The sequence below is a fragment of the Hyla sarda genome, chromosome 6 (assembly GCF_029499605.1).
Source record: "Hyla sarda isolate aHylSar1 chromosome 6, aHylSar1.hap1, whole genome shotgun sequence".
Classification (NCBI taxonomy): Eukaryota; Metazoa; Chordata; class Amphibia; order Anura; family Hylidae; genus Hyla; species Hyla sarda.
The window spans coordinates 73,925,888-73,938,363 of NC_079194.1; the positions used below are offsets into that span (position 1 = coordinate 73,925,888).

Sequence of the window (12,476 nt, forward strand, 5' to 3'; positions counted from 1 at the left end):
TTATATCTTTAGGCTATATCCTATATAATTTTATGTTCCCTCACCTTCCTTCTTCACTGGGTATAACAATCTAGAAAGCTGACGGACCTGTAAGGAATTCTTCAGAATGGATCCGTCAAATAGATCCCAATGAGCCGTAATATATCTATTATAAATCTTTTAAAAATAAGTCTGTAATATAATCGAGCACCTTCATCCAATAAAGTTCTATTTTCCAGTACAGAACAGTAATGTAAGGCTGGGTGCACTCTGCGTTTGTTGTATATGTTGGGAAGTACAGTATACTGTATGGAGGTAATGTTTTATTATGTATACCGCTATATAACCATACAGTGGAATATGTCAGCATTCAGGCACAATGTGAACAAGATATACTTTGTGGTGACCTACTGTATACAATAAAAAATATGCCAACATATACCTCCCAAATAGAGGCCTAAAGGACACTCTTTTGGCCTCTGTGAGGTCAATTGGGGCTTGTGACTAGCATCAGCATATCTATCGGGGCTTTCACTGAATCAGCGCATACATCTAACTTGTTGCTTAGGCTTGTTACACACTACAAAATGACTCCATTTTAAAGATCCGTACGAAGTTCCGTCTGCAAATCAGCTGAAAACGACAGTTACAAAATCCAATACAACCCTTAGAAAATACCATTATAGTCTATGAGATTTTTCTAATAGCCGTTTTAACCGTTATCGCCCGTTATTAATAACGGCCGTTATTTTATGACGGAAGATAGTAACGGGAGAAGTAGTGCATGTACTACTTCTCCCGTTACTATCTTCCGTCACAAAATAATGGCCGTTATTAATAATGGGCTATAACGGGTTTAAACGGATATTAGAAAAATCTCGTAGACTATGGTATTTTCTAACGGTTGTATTGGATTTTGTAACTGCCGTTTTACAGCTCATTTTCAGACGGAACTTCGTACGGATCTTTAAAACGGGGTAATTTTGTAGTGTGAAAGGGGCCTTAACCCCTTAACGACAATGGAAGTAAATGTACGTCATGGTTCCGTGGTACTTAACGCACCATGACGTACATTTACGCGCCGCCGTGACTGCGAGCACCGGAGCGGCATGCACGGCAGGTACCGGCTGCTATCGTGCGGATGTCCCCCATTAACCCCTCAGATGCCGTGATCTATATAGATCACGGCATCTGCGGCAGTGCGGTACTTAGAATGGATGATCGGATCGCCCACAGCGCTGCCGCGGGGATCCGATCATCCAGCATGGCAGCCTGAGGTCCCCTCACAGAAGATCACTGATAATACTGATCAGTGCTATGTCCTATACATAGCACTGAACAGTATTAGCAATCAAATGATTGCTATAAATAGTCCCCTATGGGGACTATTAAAGTGTAAAAAAAAAAAAATATGGAAAAAAATGGAAAATGGAAAAATTTGAAAAATCCCCTCCCCCAATAAAAAAGTTAAATGTCTGTTTTTCCCATTTTACCCCCAAAAAAGTGTTAAAAAAAATGAATACACATATTTGGTATCGCTACATGCGTAAAAGTCTGAACTTTTAAAATATATTGTTAATTATCCCATACGGTGAACGGACTAAACGTAAAAAATTTTTTTTAAATTTCCAAAATTGCTGCTTTTTTGTCACATTTTATTCCCCAAAAAATTTATAAAAAGTAAAACCTAAGCAAAAGTGGTACTGATAAAAAGTACAGATCATGGCGCAAAAAAAATGCCCTCATACCGCCCCATATACGGAAAAATGAGAAAGTTATAGGTGGTCAAAATAGGGCAATTTCAAACATACTAATTTTGTTAAAATGGTTTGAGATTTTTTTTTAAAGCGGTTTAAAGCGGTACAATTATAGAAAAGCATATAACATGGGTATCATTTTAATCATATTGACCCGCAGAATAAAGAAAACATGGAGGAAAAAACTAAAATGCAAAAATAAAATTGGTCTGGTCCTTAAAGGGGTTATCCAGGGAAAAAACTTTTTTTTATATATCAACTGGCTCCAGAAAGTTAAACAGATTTGTAAATTACCGTATTTATCGGGGTATACCACGCACCGGCCTATACCACGCACCGGCCTATAACATGCACCGGCCTATAACACGCACCCTCATTTTACCAAGGATATTTGGGTAAAAAAAGTTTTTTACCCAAATATCCATGGTAAAATGAGGGTGCGTGTGTGCGCGTGTATACGCCGGAGGCCTGCAGCAGCGCGGACCCGACTCAGGTAATTATGCCACCGGGGATGGGGGGAGGCAACGGGGCAGCGGCACCGATAATCAGGGGGACAGAACGGGCAGCGGCGCCGATAACCAGGGGGTGAGAAGGGCCGGCAGCAGGGCTCTAGACCCCAGGAAAGGCAGGGGGAGAGAAGCAGGCAGCGGCGGCTTCTCTCCCCCTGCCTTTCCTGGGGGTGTATCGGCGTATAACACGCACACAGACTTTAGGCTAAAAATTTTAGCCTAAAAAGTGCGTGTTATACGCCGATAAATACGGTACTTCTATTAAAAAATCTTAATCCTTTCAGTACTTATGAGCTTCTGAAGTTAAGGTTGTTCTTTTCTGTCTAAGTGCTCTCTGATGACACGTGTCTCGGGAACCGCCCCGTTTGGAAGAGGTTTGCTATGGGAATTTACTTCAAAACTGGGCGTTTCCCGAGACACGTATCATCAGAGAGCACTTAGACAGAAAAGAACAACCTTAACTTCAGAAGCTCATAAGTACTGAAAGGATTAAGATTTTTTAATAGAAGTAATTTACAAATCTGTTTAACTTTCTGGAACCAGTTGATATATAAAAAAAAAAAGTTTTTTCCTGGAATACCCCTTTAAGGCCAAAATGGGCCTGGTCCTTAAGGGGTTAAAAAAAGCTATAAACATAGTCTAAGACATAAAAGTAACACACAAAGGGATACAGGTATTTCAAATCTAGTCTGTAAATGTAGTTTACACATTTAACGCATATATTTGTATATGTATATATATATATATATATATATATATATATATATATATATATACAGTAAATTTGAGTAGCCGTATTAGTCTAGTAATGCAGATGCAAATCATAAAATGTTGCAGTATCTTGTAATACCTTTTTTATTGAACTAACAGCATTTTGTAGAGACAAGCTTTCGGGATTCTTCCCTTTATCAAGTCCAAAGCAAATTTGCTCTGGACTTGATAAAGGGAGGAATCCCGAAAGCTTGTCTCTACAAAATGCTGTTAGTTCAATAAAAAAGGTATTACAAGATACTGCAACATTTTATGATTTGCATATATTTATATATATATATATATATATATATATATATATATATATATATATTTATATTTATCTTTCTATTGCAGGAATTTACTAAAGCCTCTGAACCTGACAAAAAGTATAAAATTGTAAAAACGGACTTGCCAGCAGCCAATGGTATTTTACATGTTATTAATACACTTATAACCAGCAACAATGTGGAAACCATTGGCAACCCACAAGTAAGTGCTTCTATTATGTATAAATCCTTGAGAACAATGGTAAAAACTTGAATTTTTACCCATTTTATTACATTTCTCATGAGCCATCGGAGCACACACAATGAACTGACATTTCTTGATTTCTGTGGACCATTTGTCAGCTTCTCTGTGTAGACTGGGTCTGGATTAGCACAGGGCAGGGGATTTAATGACGGTAGACTATACAGATCTGTAATTCAGAGATATGCATAGATACATAGAATCATAAAAAATCGTAAATAGGAATTATGATGATGATTATTACCATGTGTCTTAATCCCATCTGTTACTTTTTTTTCCTGTTCTTTTTCAGATGACAATAGGTGACATTCTTGCCACTACAGAAATGTTTAGCAGGTTTGAAACTATGTTAGAGGTAAGATGTGTGACTTACACAAACAGTATGGTAAAATAACATTAGTTTTTAATAAAGTGCATTTTCTCCTTTTACATTAATGATGGCTTGCAGATTTTTGTGATAAATTTGCAAATTCCTATTGGCAAAACCCTCTAGATTGGTTCTCTCCAAACTGTGGACCTCCACATGCTGTAAAACTTCAACTCCCAGCATGCCCGGACAGCCAACGGCTATCCGGGCATGCTGGGAGTTGAAGTTTTGCAGCATCGGGAGGTCTGCAGTTTGAAGACCATTTTCTAATTCCTGCAAATTATTTGGGTGTCTAGCAAATAGTAGCTCAATGATGTGGAGGTCAGCAGACCATGATGGCTGCTCCAGATCCACCACTGCTATTTGTTGCAGGCAGCCATTTAAGGGTTAACCAGGCTTTATATTTCATTGTCGTGCTAGAAAATCCACAGGTACCTCATGCATGCCCCTAAATAGTCTCAATTCCCCAAAATGCTTTGTTCTATAAATGTTGAGGCTTCTTAAAGGGGGTACTACACTGAATAACATTTTTTTATATCAACTGTTGCCAGAAAGTTAAACAAATTTGTAAACTAAGGAACAAGGAAGGGTGGAGCCAGCACTGAATAAAAAAAAATCCTTCTTTATTGTTATCCAAGATTAAAAATCCATGAAAGGCAGGGAAAATGAGCACAAGGACAACAAGGTGCAAAGTTGCACGGTTGGAACTCCTCAAACACAGACGCGTTTCAGGCCATCAGGCCCTTAGTCATGGCATAAATGTTATCGCTTCAAAAGATTCTTTTATACTGAGAAGGTCAAGAAGCTCACCTCCCACAAGGGGAGGGAGCAAAAAGACCCACCCATTTGGACAACCAACTTTATTGTCCAAAGTGCATTAAAAGCAAACATATAGAAAAAAGAGAAGAATTTGCAAATAAGAGAAAGAAAAAACCAAAAAAGGGGCAAAAGGATTTTTTTTTGTATTTAACAAAACATACAACATTTTTGTGTGTGTATATATATATATATATATATATATATATATATATATATATATATATAAAATGTTTTTCCAAGTGTTTTCGAACATCTTGGAAACACAGACGCTAGCAAAAATTAATAATGTAGGATTAAATCTGCCCTGTTGTTTACACCAAAGGGATGAATACTGTTAAACAAATATATCCACATCGCTTCTCTGTTATGCAGATATCTTATGTTATCACCTCCTCTTTTGCGGGGAATTATTTTTTCAATAGCACAAAACTTAAGATTGGACACATCTCCATTATGAACCAAAAGATAATGTAGTATCTAAACATCATCTCATAATGGAGATGTGTCTAATCTTAAGTTTTGTGCTATTGAAAAAATAATCTTATATGTTTGCTTTTAATGCACTTTGGACAATAAAGTTGGTTGTCCAAATGGGTGGGTCTTTTTGCTCCCTCCCCTAGTGGGAGGTGAGCTTCTTGACCTTCTCAGTATAAAATAACCTTTTGAAGAGATAACAAGTATGCCATGACTAAGCGCCTGATGGCCTGAAATGCGTCTGTGTTTGAGGAGTTCCAACCATGCAACTTTGCACCTTGTTGTCCTTGTACTCATTTTCCCTGCCTTTCATGGATTTTTAATCTTGAAATACAATAAAGAAGGATTTTTTATTCAGTGCTGGCTCCACCCTTCCTTGTTCCTTGCTTTGCACTCAGAGGCTGGCCATGCACGTATCAAGAATCGGGTGAGCTGAAAAACCCTCCTTGTGCTTGTTTCAAATTTGTAAACTACTTCTATTTAAAAATCTTATTCCTTCTAGTACTTATCAGCTGCTGTATACTACACAGGAAGTTCTTTTCTTTTTGAATTTTCTTTCTGTCTGACCACAGTGCTCTCTGCTGACACCTCTGTCCATTTTATCAACTGTCCAGAGCAGGAGCAAATCCCGGTGGCAAACCTATCCGGCTCTGGACAGTTCCTGAGATGGACGGAGGTGTCAGCAGAGAGCACTGTGGTGAGACAGAAAAGAAATTCAAAAAGAAAAAAACTTCCTGTGTAGTGTACACATGAATAAGTACTGGAAGGATTAAGATTTTTAAATCGAAGTAATATACAGATCTGTTTAACTTTCTGCCACCAGTTGATTTAAAAAAATATTTTCCAGTGGAGTACCCCTTTAAGCTTTGTTTGTTTTATTGAAAATGGCTGTTTGGGGGCCCCTTTTGCACGTATAGCTAGTTTCTGTCAACTGTACCATTTCTGTTCCAATGTGTCCTTATTGTGCATGCCATGTTTTGCTTCAGAGAAGCCTGGATTTTAGTTTCTTGTGTTTTTTTTTTCTTCTTTTCATCCTTACAAACTTTTGTAGTAGTTGCATCTGAAAACCTTCTCGGCCTACGGTGACCTTGGTATTTACGGACCTCATAATTTTCTACTTCTTGATCAAAGTTTGAACAGAATTGAATGGCATTTCCTGTGTTTGGATATTTTTTTACACTATTTTTGTATTTATTTAAAAAACATTATCTACCTTTGCTCTGAAATGCTTTGACAGTTCTTTTGCTTTCCTATGCTTCATAAACAGGAGTGCTGCGCAGCCTGAGTGAAATGCACAGAAGGACTCATTTGTACACAGACATACAAGGCATCGGTGTGGATACTTACCCTTTGTTGGCATCTGTATGTGTTAAAGGGGTACTATTTGTAAATTACTCATATTTAAAAATCTTAATCCTTGCAGTACTTATCAGCTGCTGTATACTACAGAGGAAATTATGTAGTTCTTTCCAGTCTGACCACAATGCTCTCTGCTGACACCTCTGTCCATGTAAGGAACTGTCCAGAGTATAAGCAAATCCCCATAGCAAACATATCCTACTCTGGACAGTTCCTGATACGAACATAGGTGGCAGCAGAGAGCACTGTGGTCAGACAGAAAATAACTACTCAACTTCCTCTGGAGCATACAGCAGCTGATAAGCACTGGAAGGATTAATATTGTTAAATAGAAGTAATTTACAAATCTGTATAACTTTCTGGCACCAGTTGATTTGAAAACATGTTTTTTTTCCACCAGGGTACCCCTTAAAAGGGGTATCCAGGAATTGAAAACAGAGCTAATTTCTTCTAAAAACTGCACCGCACCTATCCTCGTGTTGTGTGTGGTATTACAACTTGGATCCAATTACTTTAATGGCACTAAGCTGCAATGCCACACATAACCTGAGGACAGGTGGGGTGCTGTTTTTGGAAACAATCAGCTCAGTTTGTCTAATCCTAGATAACCGCTTTAGCTTGAGTGTACAGTGTCAGCCCAGATATGCTAAGACTATGTGATCTTCTAATGAGGGCAATCTGTGATTTTCATTATGATTACTAAAGAATACACACAATCCTGTGAAGAATAAAGTGTACCTGTCATATCACAGAAAAAATAATGCTTATAGATGTCACTCACTAGGTCCTGCAGATGCTTTACATGTCTTTGTGTCTAGCTTCTGTATTTGGCTCACAAATCCCTCTGTTCTGCTGCTCACTCATTCTGACATCCATTGTGCAGGAAGGGGTGTGTCTGAGGCAATCACTGAGCCTGCCTCCACTCTCCATACATTCACTTCCTCCCTGAATCTGCCGTGATGTGCTGGGTTTTATTGTTTTAATTGTATCGTTTTCTAATGTCTAGTGTAAATATAATGCACACATTTTAAACATTTCTTTGTGCAGAACTGTGACCTTCCTGCAATATTAAATGGTCCTGGCTCCTTCACTGTATTTGTTCCAACTAACAAAGCTGTGGATTCTTTAAGAGATGGGCGATTAATCTATCTCTTTACTGAGGTAGGAATCAATTTCTAGCCCTCACTTTATTAATATTTCATTCGCCCTAATATAATATCTGTTTGTAAGGGTGATTTATGTATTTGTTTTGTACATGGATTGAAGGGGCTTTCTGGGATCTTACATTTATGTGTCCTCCTTATGACAGGCCAGCTCTGTGTATTCAGTTTTGTCCCACCTCCCCATGATCAGTATATTGGTAGCGCCTGTCTGCATTACTGACGCGGTGACCACATGTCCATGCCGGGGTCTGGTACTGCAGATTAGCCCTATTCACTTGAATGTCCTGAGATACAATACCAGACTGGGCCACACTTACATGGTGTCACTGTGTTAGGTACTGCTGTGAATAGACAACTTCATTGTGCTGATTGATATCATGTGTTACACAAATGACATATTAGGAGCCTATACTAAGGATAGGCCATGAATGAAAGATCCACGTTTAATAAGTAAACAAGTGTATTTTTTTTCTTTATAGGCAAAACACAAACTACTGGAGCTGGTTAAACACCATATTACATCTGCGGCTGCTGTAAGTACATAAATCCAGTATTTCCTGTAAGTGTTAAATTCAACACATTGAGAATCAAGCACAAAACCAGGATCACCAATAGGCTTCCTGACTTGGCTAAACGGATCTCCCATAGAGCTATATGGAGGCAGCGTGGCAAAACGAGATGTGACTGTAGATATGAAAGGGGGAATATCATTGAAATATTTATATATGTTAAAGGGTTAAACAGGATTTGTCCAAGAAGTGTTTTAATTAAAAAGCAAACACAAGAAATAGGGGATACGATCTGAGCAATGTGAGAAAATTATTATTTTACTAAAAGAGTAGTAGATGCTTGGAATAGACTTCCAGCAGATATGGTTGGTAAATCCACAGTAAGTGAATCATAGCCTAATTCATTGCCTGATCCAGTGTTTTCCAAACAGTGTGCCTTCAGCTGTTGCAAAACCGTTGGCTTTCCGGGCATGCTGGGAGTTGTAATTTTGCAACAGCTGGAGACACATTGTTTGGAAACCATTGGCCTATTCTATGTCAGTCTTTAAGGGATACTCCAGTGAAAAACTTTTTTTTTTTTAAATCAACTGGTGCCAGACAGTTAAACAGATTTGTAAATTACTTCTACTAAAAAATCTTAATCCTTCCAGTACTTATTAGCTGCTGAATACTACAGAGGAAATTGTGTAGTTCTTTCCAGTCTGACCACAGTGCTCTCTGCTGACACCTCTGTCCATTTCAGGAACTGTTCAGAGTAGGAGAAAACCCCATAGCAAACCTATACTGCTCTGGACAGTTCCTGACACGAACATAGGTGGCAGCAGAGAGCACTGTGGTCAGACAGAAAAGAACTACTCAACTTCCTCTGGAGCATACAGCAGCTGATAAGTACTGGAAGGATTAATATTTTTAAAAATAAGTAATTTACAAATCTGTATAACTTTCTGGCACCAGTTGGTGTAAAAAAAAAAAAAAGTTTTTCACCGGAGTACCCCTTTCAGCTTATCCAGGACATTCATGCAGTATGCAGTCTGCTCCTACGCTCCCCCTAGTGGTGGCATATGTTTATCACTTGCATGTCTATACAGGGTTTTGAGTTTCAATATGCCATTATTAAAATGAACATTTGAACCCTAAAATGACATGGTATTAAAACATGGAGAGTCACTTTAATGGAAATAAACGTTTGAAAAGCCATTTACTGTAACTTCTGACATTTATTGGTTCTCTAATCAACTTTTATTTTTAGGTTTCTCTAGACAGGCTTATTATTATGCCACATATATTGACTTCCTCAGATGAAGTTATTAAGATCAATGTGACAGAAAATGTAAGTAACCAAGTTTTTTTTCATGTAAGATTATTATTTTTTTAAGCACCATTAGAAATAAGCAAAACCTCCTCACGTGAGGATTCGCTCAAGTTGGCCGCCAAACTTGATTCTCTTTTGACAGCCAATTTGTACAGAAGCAGGAACTCCTCTCAGAAGGCAATCGTCCTCGTACCTGTACATGGAGCGTAAAGGCATATATTGTATACGTTTGTTAAAAATGTATAGTGCATAAGCTGTGTGTATGTTGTATGCATAGTCACTTACCTATTGGGCTCTGTACATGGTGGCTGGACTGGGCAGAGAGTGTCTGTTTCAGCTGATGTACTAAGTAGTAATGAATATAGCATTGCTGCTTACCAGGGGTCAAGTCCTGGAAAAAAAAGTGTGGGAACTCACCCAAGATTTCCACTCAAGGGCTGGTCCTGCCGGACCAGCCCTTGAGTGGAAATCTTGGGTGAGTTCCCACACTTTTTTTTCCAGGACTTGACCCCTGATTTTGCTCCTCCAAGAGTTCTGTGGAAAAAGTGCAGGAACTCAGTTCCCACGTGTTCCTGCAGAACTTGAGCGCTGCTGCTTATCCTGAAGCAGCAGCCACATCCACTCACCATTCCAGAGAATGTACTAGGTAAGCAGCAATGCACACAGCAGCTTCCCTTACTGTACAGGGAAGAAAGCAACACACATATTGAATCCAGGTAGACATGGTCGCACATCCACAATTTTGTATTTTGATCTAATTGCTTCTCGGCATAATTTCAAAAACTAACAGGTTGTTAGTATACATTTTGATCAAAAGGTACAAGCCCACTCGCCACGTCAAGGCCACCTATTAAGAGTGGGTCCCTAACGTCCCTAACATAAAATGGCGTAGCACTGGGCAGCGTCCACCACCGCCGCGACACCAGTGCCCACAGGGAGGAACGACCCACCGGCAGAGCAGCCCCCATGCCACTCAAATCAGTCTCCGGGCCGCAACCCCCCCCCCCCCCACAGACAGACACGACGCCGCACAGCACCACACCAGTGTGAACAAGTTGTAAGGCTCACTTACCATGTGCTCCCAGTCAGACTGGGAGGCTGCTAGAAAATGAAAGGGCCTTGTGTAGCTACCTGCTACTTATATAGGGTTGGCAACAAACATATTGGGCAGAGACAGCTAGGGCTTACTGTCTACATTTCTTTTCGATATACCTTTATAATGTATCTTATTTTTTCCAGTACCTCTCCTTGAAAGGGGTACTCCGGTGCTTAGACATCTTATCCCTTATCCAAAGGATAGGGGATAAGATGCCTGATCGCGGGAGACCCGCCGTTGGGGACCCCCGGGATCTTGCACGCGGCACCCCGTTTGTAATCAGTCCCCGGAGCGTGTTCGCTCCGGGACTGATTACCGGCGACCACAGGGCCGGCGGCTTGTGACGTCACGCCTCTGCCCCCCGTGTGACGTCACGCTCCGCCCCTCAATGCAAGCCTATGGAAGGGGGCGTGACAGCTATCACGCCCCCTCCCATAGGCTTGCATTGAGGGGCGGAGTGTGACGTCACACGGGTGCGGAGGCGTGTCGCCGGTAATCGGACCCGAACACGCTCCGGGGACTGATTACAAATGGGGTGCCGCGTGCAAGATCCCGGGGGTCCCTAACGGCGGGACTCCCGCAATCAGGCATCTTATCCCCTATCCTTTGGATAGGGGATAAGATGTCTAAGCACCGGAGAACCCCTTTAACCTAGAGTCACATTGCAACTTTGGCTGTGGCACAGGTTGCAGTGTTGTGTATCTGCATTGCAGCTTATGAAAGTGAATGGGTTCACTTTGTAGCACACAAATTAACCAGTTTTGGTCCTGGTCACGTCAACTTCCAGATTCACGATACAGGAAGGCAACACCGTGATCTTTAGCCCATGATCTGTGTCACGGCCAAAATCCATGATATAGCTAGGAATGGATTTGAAAATAGGATAAACCTCTTCATTCATACATGACCTCCTCATATGATCTGATTCTGATTTGGCTTCAGAAAAGCATAAAACAAATCTGAAGAACACATCTTATGCAGAAAACTAAACCAAACAAACCCTCATAGGACAGTATCACCTTGTAGGGTGTACAGTGATCCCTCAACTTACAATGGCATCAACATACAATAGTTTCAACATACAATGGTCTTTTCTGGACCATTGTAAGTTGAAACCAGACTCAACATACAATGTACAGACAGTCCAGATCTGTGAAACGTGTCAATGGCAGCAAGAACTGACCAATCAGAATGGGCAATTTACTGGTGAAACACAAGTATTACTGAAGTGTATGCACTGACTGGTGTCTGGTAGCGCCTCCCTACAGTACAGGGAGGTATTACATGTTCTGTACTCTTTACCTGTATTACTGAAGTGTATGCACTGACTGGTGTTTGGTAGCGCCCCCTACAGTACAGGGAGGTATTACATTTTCTGTACTACTCTTTACCTGTTTCAGGGTTACCTGCTCCCTTGGCACACTAGATGAGGGCGGCTCCATGTTACTGTTTAGGACATTGTGTGTTCTGTACAGGACCCTGAAGAAGCTCCTGTCCTCTACATAAACCAGTGTTTCCCAAGTAGGGTGCCCCCAGCTGTTGCAAAACTACAACTCCCAGCATGCCCGGACAGCCTTAGGCTGTCCGGGCATGCTGGGAGTTGTAGTTTTGCAACAGCTGGAGGCTCCCTGCTTGGGAAACACTGACATAGACAGTGATTACAGCTCCCAGCAGATCTTTCTTACTTTTATATGTAAGGATTTGCTTTATCTGTATAAGTTATCTACTTATTTTTCTTTAATCCTCACTTTTTCCTATTTTTGGATGAAATTTTGGGGGCTTCAGAACCAATTACCAGGTTTCCATGGAGTTATGGTCTCAACATACAATGGTTTCAACATACAATGGTCT

General features: G+C 40.4%; 1 protein-coding gene across 5 annotated transcripts in view; it reads left to right on the plus strand.

Moving 5' to 3' along the window:
* STAB1 (stabilin 1) overlaps positions 1-12,476 on the plus strand; it is a 192,822-nt gene that overhangs the window by 54,731 nt on the left and 125,615 nt on the right. For all 5 annotated transcript variants that reach the window (XM_056524140.1, XM_056524141.1, XM_056524144.1 and 2 more), the window contains 5 exons: positions 3,353-3,487; positions 3,819-3,881; positions 7,593-7,706; positions 8,188-8,241; positions 9,467-9,547. In XM_056524140.1, the coding sequence (XP_056380115.1) occupies positions 3,353-3,487; positions 3,819-3,881; positions 7,593-7,706; positions 8,188-8,241; positions 9,467-9,547 (447 nt within the window). The remainder of the gene's footprint in view (positions 1-3,352; positions 3,488-3,818; positions 3,882-7,592; positions 7,707-8,187; positions 8,242-9,466; positions 9,548-12,476) is intronic.